Here is a 13,455-nt window from a genome sequence, read left to right on the forward strand (position 1 = left end):
GCTAGAGTGGCTCACAGAACTCAGGAGAATACATTTACCAGCTTAATAAAGGATACAAGTTAACAGCCAGTTGAAGACATCCATAGGTCAAGGTCCCAAATAAAGGAACTGGTGTTCTCATGGAGCTTGGAGTCTGCTTTGGTGGCACATGGAAACTCTCTTTCCAACAGAGAAGCAGGATGCAAAAGAGCAAAATGCTCCTCTCTGGTTTTTGTGAGGGCTTCATTGCATAGTCATGATTGTCGAAGTCATTGGCTGTTGGCTGATTGAACCTCCAGTCTCTCTGCCCTTCTGCCCTCTCTCCTCCCAGGAGTTGGGGACTAGGGGCTGAGTGTGCCCACCTTCTAATCGGATCGTTGGTCCCCCTGGCAACCAGCCCCTACCCTTGGGTGGGGCCCCAAAGACTCAAGTAACAGAACAAGACACCCATTTCACCTTTATGGCTCTGAAGCATTTTAGGAACTGTGGATGAAGACCAAATATATCTGAGAAATATACTTTTGTCATCTGAATGACCAAATACATATTTCTTATAACTCATTATATCAAAAGGATATACCTGTGAGAGGAACTGCTGGGTCATACAGTAAGTCTGTAATATTTTGAAGACCTGCCAAACTTTTTTCCACAGTGCCTATAGCATTTTATAATTCTGCCAGTATTGTATGAGGGTTCCAATTTATCCAGTTCCTTGACAACACTTGTTACTATCTGTTAACTTATTAATCTGGTTTTTTAATTATTAAAGGCATCCTGGTGATAGTGAAGGGGTATCTCTTTGTGGTTTTGGTTTGCATTTCCCTAATGACTAATGATCTTAAACAACTTTTGTGTGCTTATTTGCCATCTGTATATTTTCTATGGAGAAATGTCTACTCATATCCTTTGCCTATTTTTACATGGATCATTTATCTTTTTATTTTTGAATCAAGAGTTCTTTACATATTCTGGATATAAGTCTTCTGTCAGGTATATGATTTGCAAATATTTTATCCCATTCTGTAGGTTGTCTTTTAACTTTCTTCATATTATTTCTATTTGTAGCACAAAAGTTGTTAATTTTGATTAAATCCAATTTATCTTTTTCTTTTGTCATTTGTGCTTTGGTGTCATGTCTAGGAAACCTTTGCCTAACTCAAGTTCATGAAGATTTGTTCCTGTGTTTGCCTTGAAAAGTTTTATGATTTTTAGATCTTACACTGAAACCTGTGGTCAGTTTTGAGTTCATTTTTGTGTATAGTATGAAAAAAGGGTCCAACTTCATTCTTTTGCATGTGGATATCCAATGTGCCAGCCCATTGTTGAAGGGAGATATTTCCTTTTTCTGCCTGTTCAATGACTATTCTTCACCATGATACTCTCTAGTTAGGTGACCACATGGTGTCAGGCTGAGAGAGGCCAGTGTCTACCAGAAACACAAATAGTGCTATAAATGGCAGGGATCTAAGCTCTGGGGTCAGAGAATGTCATGCAACTTAGTTCCCAGACCAGTTTATTTCAGAGTGATAAGAAGTGACTTAGCATTCATAATTTTTAAAGTACTGGAGAGAGAAACAGCCAGATGTACAATGATTAGTCTCTATAGTCCTTTCTCAGTCAGGGTTTTAGGAAAGAATTAAGCTCAGATACCCTTAGACATCCATCATCTATAGTAAGTTAACTTCTCGCCCACATATCAAGAGTGGTCTTTACTGTGTATTATCTTTGAGGAAATTAAGAAAGGAGTCACAAATCATTTTCTTAATTTTTTAACAGAACACTGGTTGAGAAAGACTAAAAAACAGACTAGTTGCAAAGTGGCCATCAGCTTTTTGGGAAGTGAACATCAGAACTGACCTGTTAGAAGAAATAAATTCTCCTTCAGAGATCATTGCCTACTCCATTTAGGGTAAGGGAACTAATAAAATGTTCTCTCCAGGTGAGCTGCTGAGTCCAGGTTATAAGTAATAAACAGCTCTCAGATCATGTCATCATTAATGAGCTGCCCGTAAGGATAAAAATGGTTTTTTCTTGAAATAATTTGGCTTAGTTGGTTTCCCCCCACATCTTTTGTATTTGCTTAGGATGATGGACTTTGGGAAAATAGACCAACTTGAGTGGTTTGTGATGTCATGTGACATTATTATGACTAAACCTGTGCCAGCCTTTGTGTCCTCTGCTCTTCTCTGTAACCCCAGGAGGTGGCCTGGACTGCCCCTGAGCATGCCTGTGAGCCAGGTCGTCAGTATCTGCATGCCTGCATGGTGTTCTCAGTGTGGTTGGGGATAGTTTCCTTTCCCCCCTCATGTTCAACAGTACCGGAATGTCTGTAGAGTTGATGGTTAGCATCCCCAGTGAAAATCTAACATTTCCAGGTAGAGAAAAGGCATTTAAGTTCAGTTTTTAGAAGCTGAACTCATAATTCCTTGAGCGAAATTAGGGCCCAGAATGAAGGCTAAGATTTTTCTAATCTAGAGACCCCAGTTTATATTCTTTCAAATACTAGTTCAGCTGTTTGAACAAAAACTAGGTAACAGTCACTCAAAATACATAGAAATTGACTTCTTTGTTATGTAAAAGTATGAGTTGGTGAGTGGACCAGAAGCAGAGTACTGTCCTGGAGCCCAGGTACTTTCTGTCTTCTTATTCTGGATCCCTGTTGGGGGTCGCCTTTATCCATTTGGTGAAGATCACTCACCACTAACACATTAACATTGCAGGCCCCGGGAAGGGGGAGGGAACAAATGGAGAGAAAACAAGTTACTTTTAAGGGTATGACTCTAAAGTGACACACATCACATCTCTCTGATCCCTTTGGCCCAAACTGCATCATGTGACTTTACCTACCTGCAATGAAGCCAGGGAAATGTAGTTCCTACTTGGAAAGCCATGTGCCTAGCTCAAGCTGATGCTGATAGGCTGCTGAAAACAAGGACACACAAGAACAGGTTTTGGAGGGTTGTCGGCCACAAACCCTCGCGTGGACTGTGTCTCACAGAGTTGCAGTTCTAATCAATGGCACAGTAGAAATGGGCAAAATAATGGTTGTGTAATGATTACTCCTTCATCTTCCTCCTTATAAAGGTGCACAGTGGGCACAAGTTAGAGTCCAGCCTAGAACAGTGAGTAACAATATTAGGAGGAACCTGAAGGGACAAACTATAGAAGCAACTCTTAAGAGGATAAGGCAAGTTAAATGCCTTTGCTGAACCCTTGAGAGGTATTCTGGGCTTTGTACTATTTTCACATTACTTAGGGTCCTTTGGTTGAAAATAATACAAGCAACCTGAGATAGCAAAACCATATTCTTTATTGAAAGGATGTAGGACTGACTTGTGGAAAGTAGTGGCAGGAACGGATCGAAAGAGAGGATTAAAAACTTTTGGGGGGTCCTGCTCCCTCTCAACTTTCTTAGAATGTTGTTGTCACTTTTATCTATGGAAACTTCTCAGCCACCTGTAGCTCTAGAGATTTCATTCTCACTGTGCAGGGCCCAGAATGAGCTGAACTCTTAGCTATAACCTATATACCTGTGGGAGAGAATCTGGTCAGCTTAGCATGGGCCAGCATCCATTGATGTGTGAAAATAGAGAGGACGGTTTCTTAAGACACATAGGACTGCCTGCCAGGGGCCTGACCCTGTGGAGGAGAGGGAAGTGGATGGAGACATTCCCAGAAAAGGGGAAACTGTTAAAAAAAACTGGGCATACATAGCATGGTGGTAGTTTAAGAAGGGGCATCCAGTTCTGATCAACATCTTTTTAAAAAACATTTTATTTTGAAATAATTATAGATTCACAGGAAGTTACAAAATTAGTACAAAGAAGTGCCAGGTGTCTTTCACCTAGTTTCTCCCAGATTGCTTTACCTAACCTGGAGTACAATATCAAAACTGGGAGACTGACATTGGGACAGTGTCTATGTATAGTTGTGTTCCACTCTATCACATGTGTAGAATTTTATAACCACCACTGCAATCAAGGTACAAAAGTCATACCTATGCCTGCCTCCTCACTATCCCTTATCTCTGGCAAATACTGGTCTCTTTTCCATCACCATAATTTTGTCATTTTGAGAATGTCACATAAAAAAATCACCCAGCATGTGACCTTTTGAGTTTTGGTCTTTTCACTTGACATAATGCCCTTGACATCCATCCAAGTTGTTATGAATCTCAGTCAGTACTACTAAACAGTATTCTGTGGCATGGATATACCACAGTCTGCTTAGCCATTCACCTGTTCAGAGACAATTTTGGTTGTGTCTAGTTGTTGAGTATTACAAATAAAGCTGCTGTGAGCATGTGTATACAGGTTCTTGTATGTACATAAGTTTTAATTTCTCTGGGATAAATGTCAAGGAGGGTGACGGGTTGTATGGTACATTATATTTAGTTTTTAAAGAAACTACCTAGTTGTTTTCCACCATGGCTGTACCATTTTGCATTTCCAGCAGCAGTATGTGAGGGATTCAGTTTCTCCACATCCTCCACTGTCACTTTTTTTTTAAGCTAGTCTAATAGGTGTGTAGTCCTATCCCATCATGATCTTACTTTGCATTTCCCTAATGGCTCATGATGTTCAACATCTTTTCATGTGTGTATTTGCCATCATATATCTGCTTTGGCGACATGTCTCTTCATGTTCTTGGCCCATTTTCTCTTTGAATTGGTTTTCTACTATTGAGTTTGGAGAGTTCTGTGTATATTCTAAATACAGATCAATAGTCAGATCTGTGGTTTGCAAATATTTTCTCCCAGTCTTAGCTTTAAGTCTTTTCATCCTCTTAATAGAATCTTCCATAGAGCAAAAGTTTTTGAAATTTGATGAAGTCTTACTGATTTTTTTTTTATGGATAGTGCTTTTGTTGTTACATTGAAAACCTCTTTGCCAAGCCCTAGGTACTGAACATTTCCTCTTATGTTTTCTTCTAAAAGTTCTTAATTTTACACTTCATATTTAAGTTGATCCATAATGTTTTAATTTTAATCTAAGATGTGAGATTCAGGTCAAGGTTCATTTCTTTGCCTGTGGACATTGAGTTATTCCAGCACTGTTGAAAAGGCTGTTCTTCTTTGACTTGCCTTTGCACTTTTATCAGAAATAAGTTGGCTGTGCTAGTGTGAGTATTCCTGGGCTCTCTGTTCTCTTCCACTGATCTGTGTGTTTTTACCTCTATCAGTAGCACACAGTATGTTTGATGTCTTTATTACTTGATTACTTGATACTATAGCTATATAATAAGTCTCCTATTTCTCCCACATTTTGTTTTCAAAATTGTTTTAGCCACTTAATTCTTTTGACTTTCCATGTAAATTTTAGAATAATTGTCTTGAATTACAAAGCCCTTGTTGGGATTTTGATAGGAATTGTATTAAACTTTTATATCAATCTGGGGAGAGTTGACTTGTTTACTCTGTTGAGTCTTCCAGTCCATGAATATGATATATTTATCCATTTATTTAGATCCTGTTTTCTTTCTTTCATCACTTCTATAATTTTCAGTTGTATTTTTCAGCATGTAAATTCTGCATGTTTTTTGATATATCTAAGGATCTCAGTTTGAGTCTTTGTAATGATAGCATATTTTTATTTTGATTTCCAAGTGTTCATCTTTAGTATATTGAAATACTATTGATTTTGTATGTTAATCTTCTGTCCTGCAAACTCACTTCTTTCCTTCTGAAATCACTTATTATTCTAGGAGGTTTTTTTTTTTAAAATAGATTCTTGGGTTTTTCTACACAGACCATCATGTCATCTGCAAATGGGAATAGTTTTTATTTCTTGCTTTTCAATGTGTGTGCTTTTTTCCCCTTTTCTTGCATTGTGCTGGCTAGGACTTTATCAGCACTATGTTGAAAATGGTGATGAGAGTAGAAATTCTTGCCCTGTTCCTAATGTTGGGGGGAAAGCATTCTGTTTTTAATTATGATGTTAGCTGTAGATTTTTTGTAGAGGTTCTTTAACAAGTTGAGGTGGTTCACCTCTATTCATAGTTTTCTGGGAGTTTTTACCATGAATGAATATTGAGTTTTTTCAGGTACTTTTCCTGTATCAATTGATATACTGTCATCTGATTTTTCTTTTTTTCATCTCTTAAGACGGTGGATAATTGATTGATGTTTGAATATTGAATCAGCTTGCGTCCCTGGAATAAACTCCTCTTGGTCATAGTGTATAATTCTTTTGATATATTGCTGAATTTTGTTTGCTAATATTTTATTAAAGATTTTGCATCTGTATTCAGGAGGGATATTATATCTAATTTCTGTCTTGCTAGGCTGCCCCTTTCCAAACCCTTTGGCTAGAGAGAACAGGATTTTGGGTTTTTTTTTGTTTGTTTGTTTGTTTACCCACCCCCATTAGCATTTATGTATTGCCAACTTCTCCACTATCCAGTCTGGATATTTGAAATGAAAAGGAAAACCTAGGGAGCTCACTGCTATGTGTTTCCTTCTAGACTGACTACTCTAGCTGGTTTGGCTTCTTCACTCCACTTTTTGGAATCATCATATGTTTGTTTTATATGTTATGTCCAAGGTTTTAACTGTACTTAGCGGGAGGAAGAGAGAGAAGTGTGGTCTACTTCATCTTGTCCTGAAACCAGAAATCCAATCTATATCATTTTAAAAGTAGATTTTGAAGCCTCTTCTCTACCTATTTATAGATGAAAAAGTCAATATTTAATTCTAAACTTATTGGGGAATTTACAGATTGTTAGAGTGGCTAGCATAGTGTATATTCTCAGTAAATATTAATCAGATCTCTACAGTGGTCACAATGCATTCCAGTTTAGTTGTTTTGGCCTAGAACCCATCTCCCAAGGATTACAAATAAGTTTCTTTTTCTAGGGGAACTTAAGTCACCTTTTTGCTTTGAGAATTCAGTATTCTTGCTGTGGGATATATAGGTTATAAAACCACCTGATTTATCATCCCAACTGTGGACAGTTTTGAGGGTGGAAAGGAGGTGCTAAAAATAATTAGGGTTGGTGTAAGTAGAGACTGTAATGGGCACAGTGGGACATATGGGCACCTTAGTTATACCTGTTCTGTGAATCTACTATTGGCTTAACTTGGGAATATTGGCATTAAATTATTTCTGTGTTTTTCTGAAGTGCTACAGATGTATGCTGGTGTATGCATATGTGCACTCACACACTCACGCACACTCAGGCATTCATGCCTAATGATTAAGAAATGCAGGCGTTACGTAGGCTGGCTAAATTAATGTAGGATTTTGCCAAAGAGAATGTTCTATTCATTTCCTTGAGACTTGTCCACAGGGTCCACCTGCAAGTCTTTTGAATGCCATCAGTGCTTACATAGAAAGGGCATTCCAGCTAATATGGTTTGTCAGGAATAAATACTTATTAAAATGTGTTGGAATAAATGGAACAGTGTTTGAAAAGGCCCAACTCACAGCTTTTCTTCAAGTTATAAAATGGGAATTACTTCAGGTATAAATAATTCATCTTGACAAATTTGTTTCCTTTGGTGTGTGCCTGCCTACTTGTCTGCCTGCAAATAGATGATTTTATTTTTGGAACCCTGTGACATTAGCCTGTTGTTAGTTTAGTTCTTCTTATGAATCAGAGTTCTGACCCAAAAGGGCCCAGACGTCTTAAGTTCTATTTCACAGAACTGTTTGTACTTTTTTGTAGACAGTCTTCCAAACAGAAGAAGGCTATTCAAACTGCTATCCGCAAAAATAAAGAGGCAAATGCAGTGCTGGCCCGGTTGAACAGTGAACTCCAACAGCAGCTCAAGGTAAGAAACTTGCCACATTTGGATTACCAGGCCTTTCATATGGTTGTTTTGCTTTGACCATTGGCTGAGCATTTGGTTCCATTCCTGTTGGTAAGACTTGCCTCTTTGTTCTCCAGCTCCTTTTGGGAGGCAGAGAATTGCTGTATTTAAGTTTTATGGCTTGGTTCTTGTATGCTTAGAGGAAGACTAGTAACTTTAATGTGTAGGCTGCATATTGGGTGTTAGTTAAAAGGACAGAGAATCTATTACAAAGGCTGTTTGCTTGAAGCATTCTTTATTTTCTAGAGCATCTGGGTGAGGCCTTCCTCATTTAAATTTTCCTGTAATGATGCTATACTTTGTAGAAGAGGGCGACCCTAATACTGTCAAAGGCCAACCCCTCCCCTGGTACCTTGGAGTTGGTTCTATTCACCTTCTCAAGGACATCACCCCATCCTCATCACCCATTTCTCTTCATCATTAAAATCTCTGTGTCAGTTTCTTAGAGCTGTTGTAACAAGGCACTATAAACTTGGTGGCTTAAAATGACAGACATCTGTTCTCACAGCTTGGGAGGCTAGAAGTCTGAAATCATGGTCATGTTCAGCAGAGCCATGCTCTCTCTGTAAAGGCTTTCTGGGAGAATCCTTTCTTCCCAGTTACTGGCAATCCTTGGTGTCCCTTGGTTTGTAGGTGCACTTCAGTTTCTGCCTCCACACTCAACATGGCGTTCTGTCTGTGTCCACATTCCTCCTCTTTTTCTATCCTCTTCTTATCAGGGCACCAGTCATTGGATTAGGACCAACCCTAATCTAGCATAACCTTCTTTCAGCTAAATTACATCCACAAAGACCCTATTTCCAATATAAGTTCATATATACAGGTACTGGGGCTTAGGACTTAAACTTATCTTTTCGGGGGCACAATTCTCCTACATCCCTTGATGCTCGACTGGATCATTCCTGTCCACACATAATCATGCTCTGGTATTATCCATTATCTTGACCCCACACACATCCTTCTTCAGCTACTGCCCTGTCTGCTTCATAGCCAGATTTCTTAGGGGTTGTTCTTACTTGCTGACTCTACTTCCTTACCAGCAGTTTGCTCTCCATACATTTCAGTGTGGCTTTATTCTCCTCCACTCATGCCCCTCCTTCAGCTATACCCAGCAGACCTGCTTTCATATTATTCAAATTTTCAGAAAAATTCTACACAATTTTGATCATTCCCTCCTCTGAAAGTACTTCTCTAACTGGCTCTTGGAATACCTTACTATTCTCATTTTCCTCCTACTTCACTGATGCCTCCTCCTCAGCATGCTCTGCTGTCTCTTCCTTCTTTGATTTCTCTTTTATTACCCTCTCCCTTTGTCCCAGTATTTTATTATGAACACTTTCAAGCCTACAAGAAAGTTGAAAGAATCATACAGGAAATACTTTTATAGCCACCCCTTCAGTTCTACATTAACTTGTTTTATCACATATCTATCCATTTATCTACCCTCTATTTATCCATTTGTCAATCTTACTGTTAACATTTTCATGTAAATTGCAGACATCTGCACGTATCCCCTAAATATTTCAACATGCATATCGTTAACTAGAGTTCAGTGTTTCTGCAGGTTTTTCTTGTGATATAAATTTTACATACAATGAGGGCCTAAATCTTAAGTGTACAATTGCTGAGTTTTTAACAATTTCATACATCTATAGAACCCAAACCCCATCCAGATAGAGAATGTTACCATCACCCTGGGAGGCTCCCTCCTGTTCCTTCCCAACCAGATCCTTCCCTACTCACACAAAGGCAACCAGTATTCTTGATTTTTTATGTCAAAGTGTTGCCTATTCTATAACTATATAAATGATGTACTTTGTGTAAAGCTGCTTCTAGCATTATGTTTTTGAGTTTCATTTATATTATTGCATGTGTCAATAATCAGTTCCTTTTTATTGCTGAGTGATATTCTATTGAGTGAATATGTGAATATGTCACGATTTGGTTATCCACTCTCCTATTAATGGATACTTGAGCTGTTTCCAGCTTCTGGTTATTTTGAAAAAAAAAAAAAAACCCACATTCTTGAATAAGTCATTGTATCGAAATATGTTCTCATTTGTCTTGGGTAATTGATTAGGATTAGGATTAATAGGTAATATGGTGAGTATATGTGATTAGTTTTATTAAAAAAGTGCTAGAGCTTTTCCGAAAGTGGTTGAGATTTTCCAGTTGTTCCACACCCACACCAACATTTGGTATGATTAGTACTTAGCCAGACCTGTGGTGATGCAGTTTTTATTTTGTATCTCCCTTATGCTTAATGATGTTGAGCACTGTTCTGTGGGATTATTTACCTTCCATATATTCTATTTTTTGAAGTGTCTTTTCAAAATTTTTGGCCATTTAAAAATTGTTCTTAGTCTTTTTTGTGGAGTTGTAGCTAGGTGGTTTTTATATTATCTTGGTTATCAGTCCTTTGTCAGACATATACTTTATGAGTGTTTTCTTCTAGTCTTTGTTAAGCCTATTCATTTTCTTACTGTATCTTTTCATCAAGAGAAGTTTTTAATTTTGATAAAGTCTAATTTATCATTTTTTTCTATTATGGTTAGTTCTTCCTGTATAAAGAAACTTAGCCTACATGTAAATTATGTAGATCTGTGTTTTCTTCTAAAGGCTTTATTGTTTTGACTTTTACATTTGGTCTATGATACATTTGTTTTTTTTTAAGACATTATTGAGGTATGATTCACATATAAAAATCTATACATATTTAATGTATGTGACATGATGGGTTTGGAGATGACTATCCATGAAACCATCACCACAGTTAAAACCACCCATCACCTCTGAAAGTTTCCTCTTTGTATATTATTATTATTAATATTATTTTGTATATGTGATAACACAAGACAAGATCTACCCTCTTAGCATATTTTTAATTATTTAGAACAGTATTATTAACTATAGGCAATATGCTGTATAATAGATCTCTAGGTCTTATTCATCCTACATAATTGAAACTTTATACCCTTGAATAATACTTCCCCATGCCCCCGCACCCTCCCCCCGCAACCATCATTCTCTCTGTTCTGTGAGTTTGACTATTTAAATTACTCATGAGTGGTATCATGTAGTGTCTGTCCTTCTGTGTCTGGCTTATTTCCCTTAACACAATGGCCTCCAGGTACATCTGTGTCGTTGCAAGCGGCAAGATTTCTTTAAGGCTGAATAATATTCTTTTGTATGTACTGTACTGTTGAACCTTGAACAACATGGGGTTAGGGACACCGACTGCCTGTGCAGGTGAAAATCCACATGTAACTTTTGCTTCCCGAGACACTTAACTAATAGTCTACTCTTGACTGGAAGCTTTATTGATAACATAAACAGTTGATTAGCACATATTTTGTATGTTTATATGTATTATATACTGTATTCTTAACAATAAGGTAAGCAAGAGGAAAGAAAATGTCTTTTCCACATTGTCACAAATCTCCAAAAGATTTTTCAATATATTTATTGATAAAAGTCCACATTTTTGTGGCCCTGCACAGTTCAAACACGTATGTTCAAGGGTCAGCTGTAAATACATTTTCTTTATCTGTCATCTGTTGATGGATATTTAGGTTGCTTCCAGTATCACTTAGTTGTTGTGAATAATGCTGCAGTGAACATGGGAGTGCAGATATCTTCAAGATACTGACTTCAGTTTCTTTGGATATATACCCAGAAATGGGATTGCTGGATCATATGGTAGTTCTTTTTTTTTTTTTTTTTAGCTTTATTGAGATATAATTGACATGTAGGCAAACCTCATTTTATTGTGCTTCGCTTTATTGCCCTAAGCAGTTACTGCATTGTTTACAAGTTGAAGGTTTGTGGCAACCCTGCTTCCGGCAAATCTGTTCATGCCATTTTTTCCAACAGCATTTGTTCACTTTATATCTTTGCATCATATTTCAGTGATTCTCATGATATTTCAAACTTTTTCATTATTATTATGTTTGTTTAGTGATCTGTGATCAGTGATTATGACTCACTGTAAGCTCAGATAATTCTTAGCAATAAAGTATTAGGGTATGTGCATTTTTAAGGAGATAATGCTATTACACACTATAGACTACAGTAGTGTAAACAACTTTTGTATGTACTTGATTTGGTTTATTGTGATATTTGCTTTCTTGCAATATGTGCTTTATTGAGGTGGTCTGGAACCAAACCTGCAGTATCTGAGGTGTGTTTATATAACACTGTGTAATTTTGAAGTGTACAATATGTTCATTTGATAAACATATTGCAATATGATTATCATAGTATTTTTGTTAACACCTCCATCACCTCATGTAATTAACAATTCTTTTATATGGTGAGAACATTTACGATTTACTCTCTCAGCAACTTTTAAGTATGTAATACAATATTTGTTAACTATAGTCACGATGCTGTTAGTCAGATTCCTAGAATTTACTCATTTTATTACTGGAAGTTTGTTCTTTTGACCACATCTTGCCATTTCCCCCAGCCCCTGGCAACCACCGTTCTACTCTCTGTTTCTATGAATTTTGCTTTTTTAGATTCCACACACAAGTGATGTTAAAAGGCATTTGCCTTTCTCTGACTGACATACTTCACTTGGCAGTGTCCATAAGGTCTGTCCATGTTACAAATGGCAGAATTTCCTTCTTTGTTATGGCTGAATTATATTCTACTGTATGTATGGACCACATTTTCTATATCCATTCTTTTGTAGAGAGATACTAACATTGTTTGCATATCTTGGTCTGTTCAATTATTTCCTCCCCCAGTTTGGGGGAGTTTTCAGCAATTATTTCTTCCAAGATACTTTCCGTCCCTTTTCCTCTCTCTTCTTCTTCTGGTACCCTTATAATACCGATATAGTTCCTTTTGGATTGGTCACACAGTTCTCTTAATATTGTTTCATTCCTGGCGATCCTTTTATCTCTCTCTATGTGAGCTTCTATGCGTTCCTGTTCTCTGGTTTCAATTCCATCAATGGCCTCTTGCATCTTATCCATTCTGCTCATAAATCCTTCCAGAGTTTGTTTCATTTCTGTGATCTCCTTTCTGGCATCTGTGATCTCCCTCCGGACTTCATCCCATTTCTCTTGCGTATTTGTCAGCATGTTTATGATTTTTATTTTGAATTCTTTGTCAGGAAGACTGGCTAGGTCTATCTCCTTCTCTGGTGTCTCTGTGATCTTGGTTTGCCTGTAATTTTGTCTTTTCATGGTGATAGGAATAGTTTGCAGAGCTGGGACTAGTGACGGCTGGAAGAACTTCCCTTCTTGTTGGTTTGTGGCCTTCCTCTCCTGGGAGAATAGCGACCTCTAGTGGCTTGTGCTGGGTAGCTGTGTGCAGACAGGGCTTCTGCTTCCTGCCTGGCTGCTATGGAGTTTATCTCCACTGTTGCTGTGGGCGTGGCCTGGCTCAGGCTGCTGCCTCCAAAGTGGTGGAGTTGCGTTGGAGGGGGAGCGACTGGGAGGCTCCGTGCTCCCTGCAGCCCAGGGGATTAGATTTCCCAGACATCCCGGGATTCCCGCCCTGCCCCTTTAAAACTTCCAAAAAGCACCTGCCAAAACAAAACGACCACAAAAAAAAAAAATGGCCGCTCGTTTTTTTTTATTCTCCAGTGCCAGCCTCGGGCACCCGCTCACCGGACTTGCTGCCCTATTTCCCTAGTATTAGGGTCCCTATCCCTT

The 13,455-nt window shown here is 38.0% G+C and overlaps 1 protein-coding gene across 8 annotated transcripts in view; it reads left to right on the forward strand.

Moving 5' to 3' along the window:
• The window catches only part of REPS2 (RALBP1 associated Eps domain containing 2), a 234,520-nt gene that overhangs the window by 202,445 nt on the left and 18,620 nt on the right, over nt 1–13,455 (forward strand). For all 8 annotated transcript variants that reach the window (XM_073228224.1, XM_037020519.2, XM_037020520.2 and 5 more), the window contains one exon: nt 7,645–7,750. In XM_073228224.1, coding sequence (XP_073084325.1) covers nt 7,645–7,750 — 106 coding nt within the window. The remainder of the gene's footprint in view (nt 1–7,644; nt 7,751–13,455) is intronic.

The sequence above is a fragment of the Manis javanica genome, chromosome X (genome assembly GCF_040802235.1).
Source record: "Manis javanica isolate MJ-LG chromosome X, MJ_LKY, whole genome shotgun sequence".
In the NCBI taxonomy this organism is placed as follows: domain Eukaryota; kingdom Metazoa; phylum Chordata; class Mammalia; order Pholidota; family Manidae; genus Manis; species Manis javanica.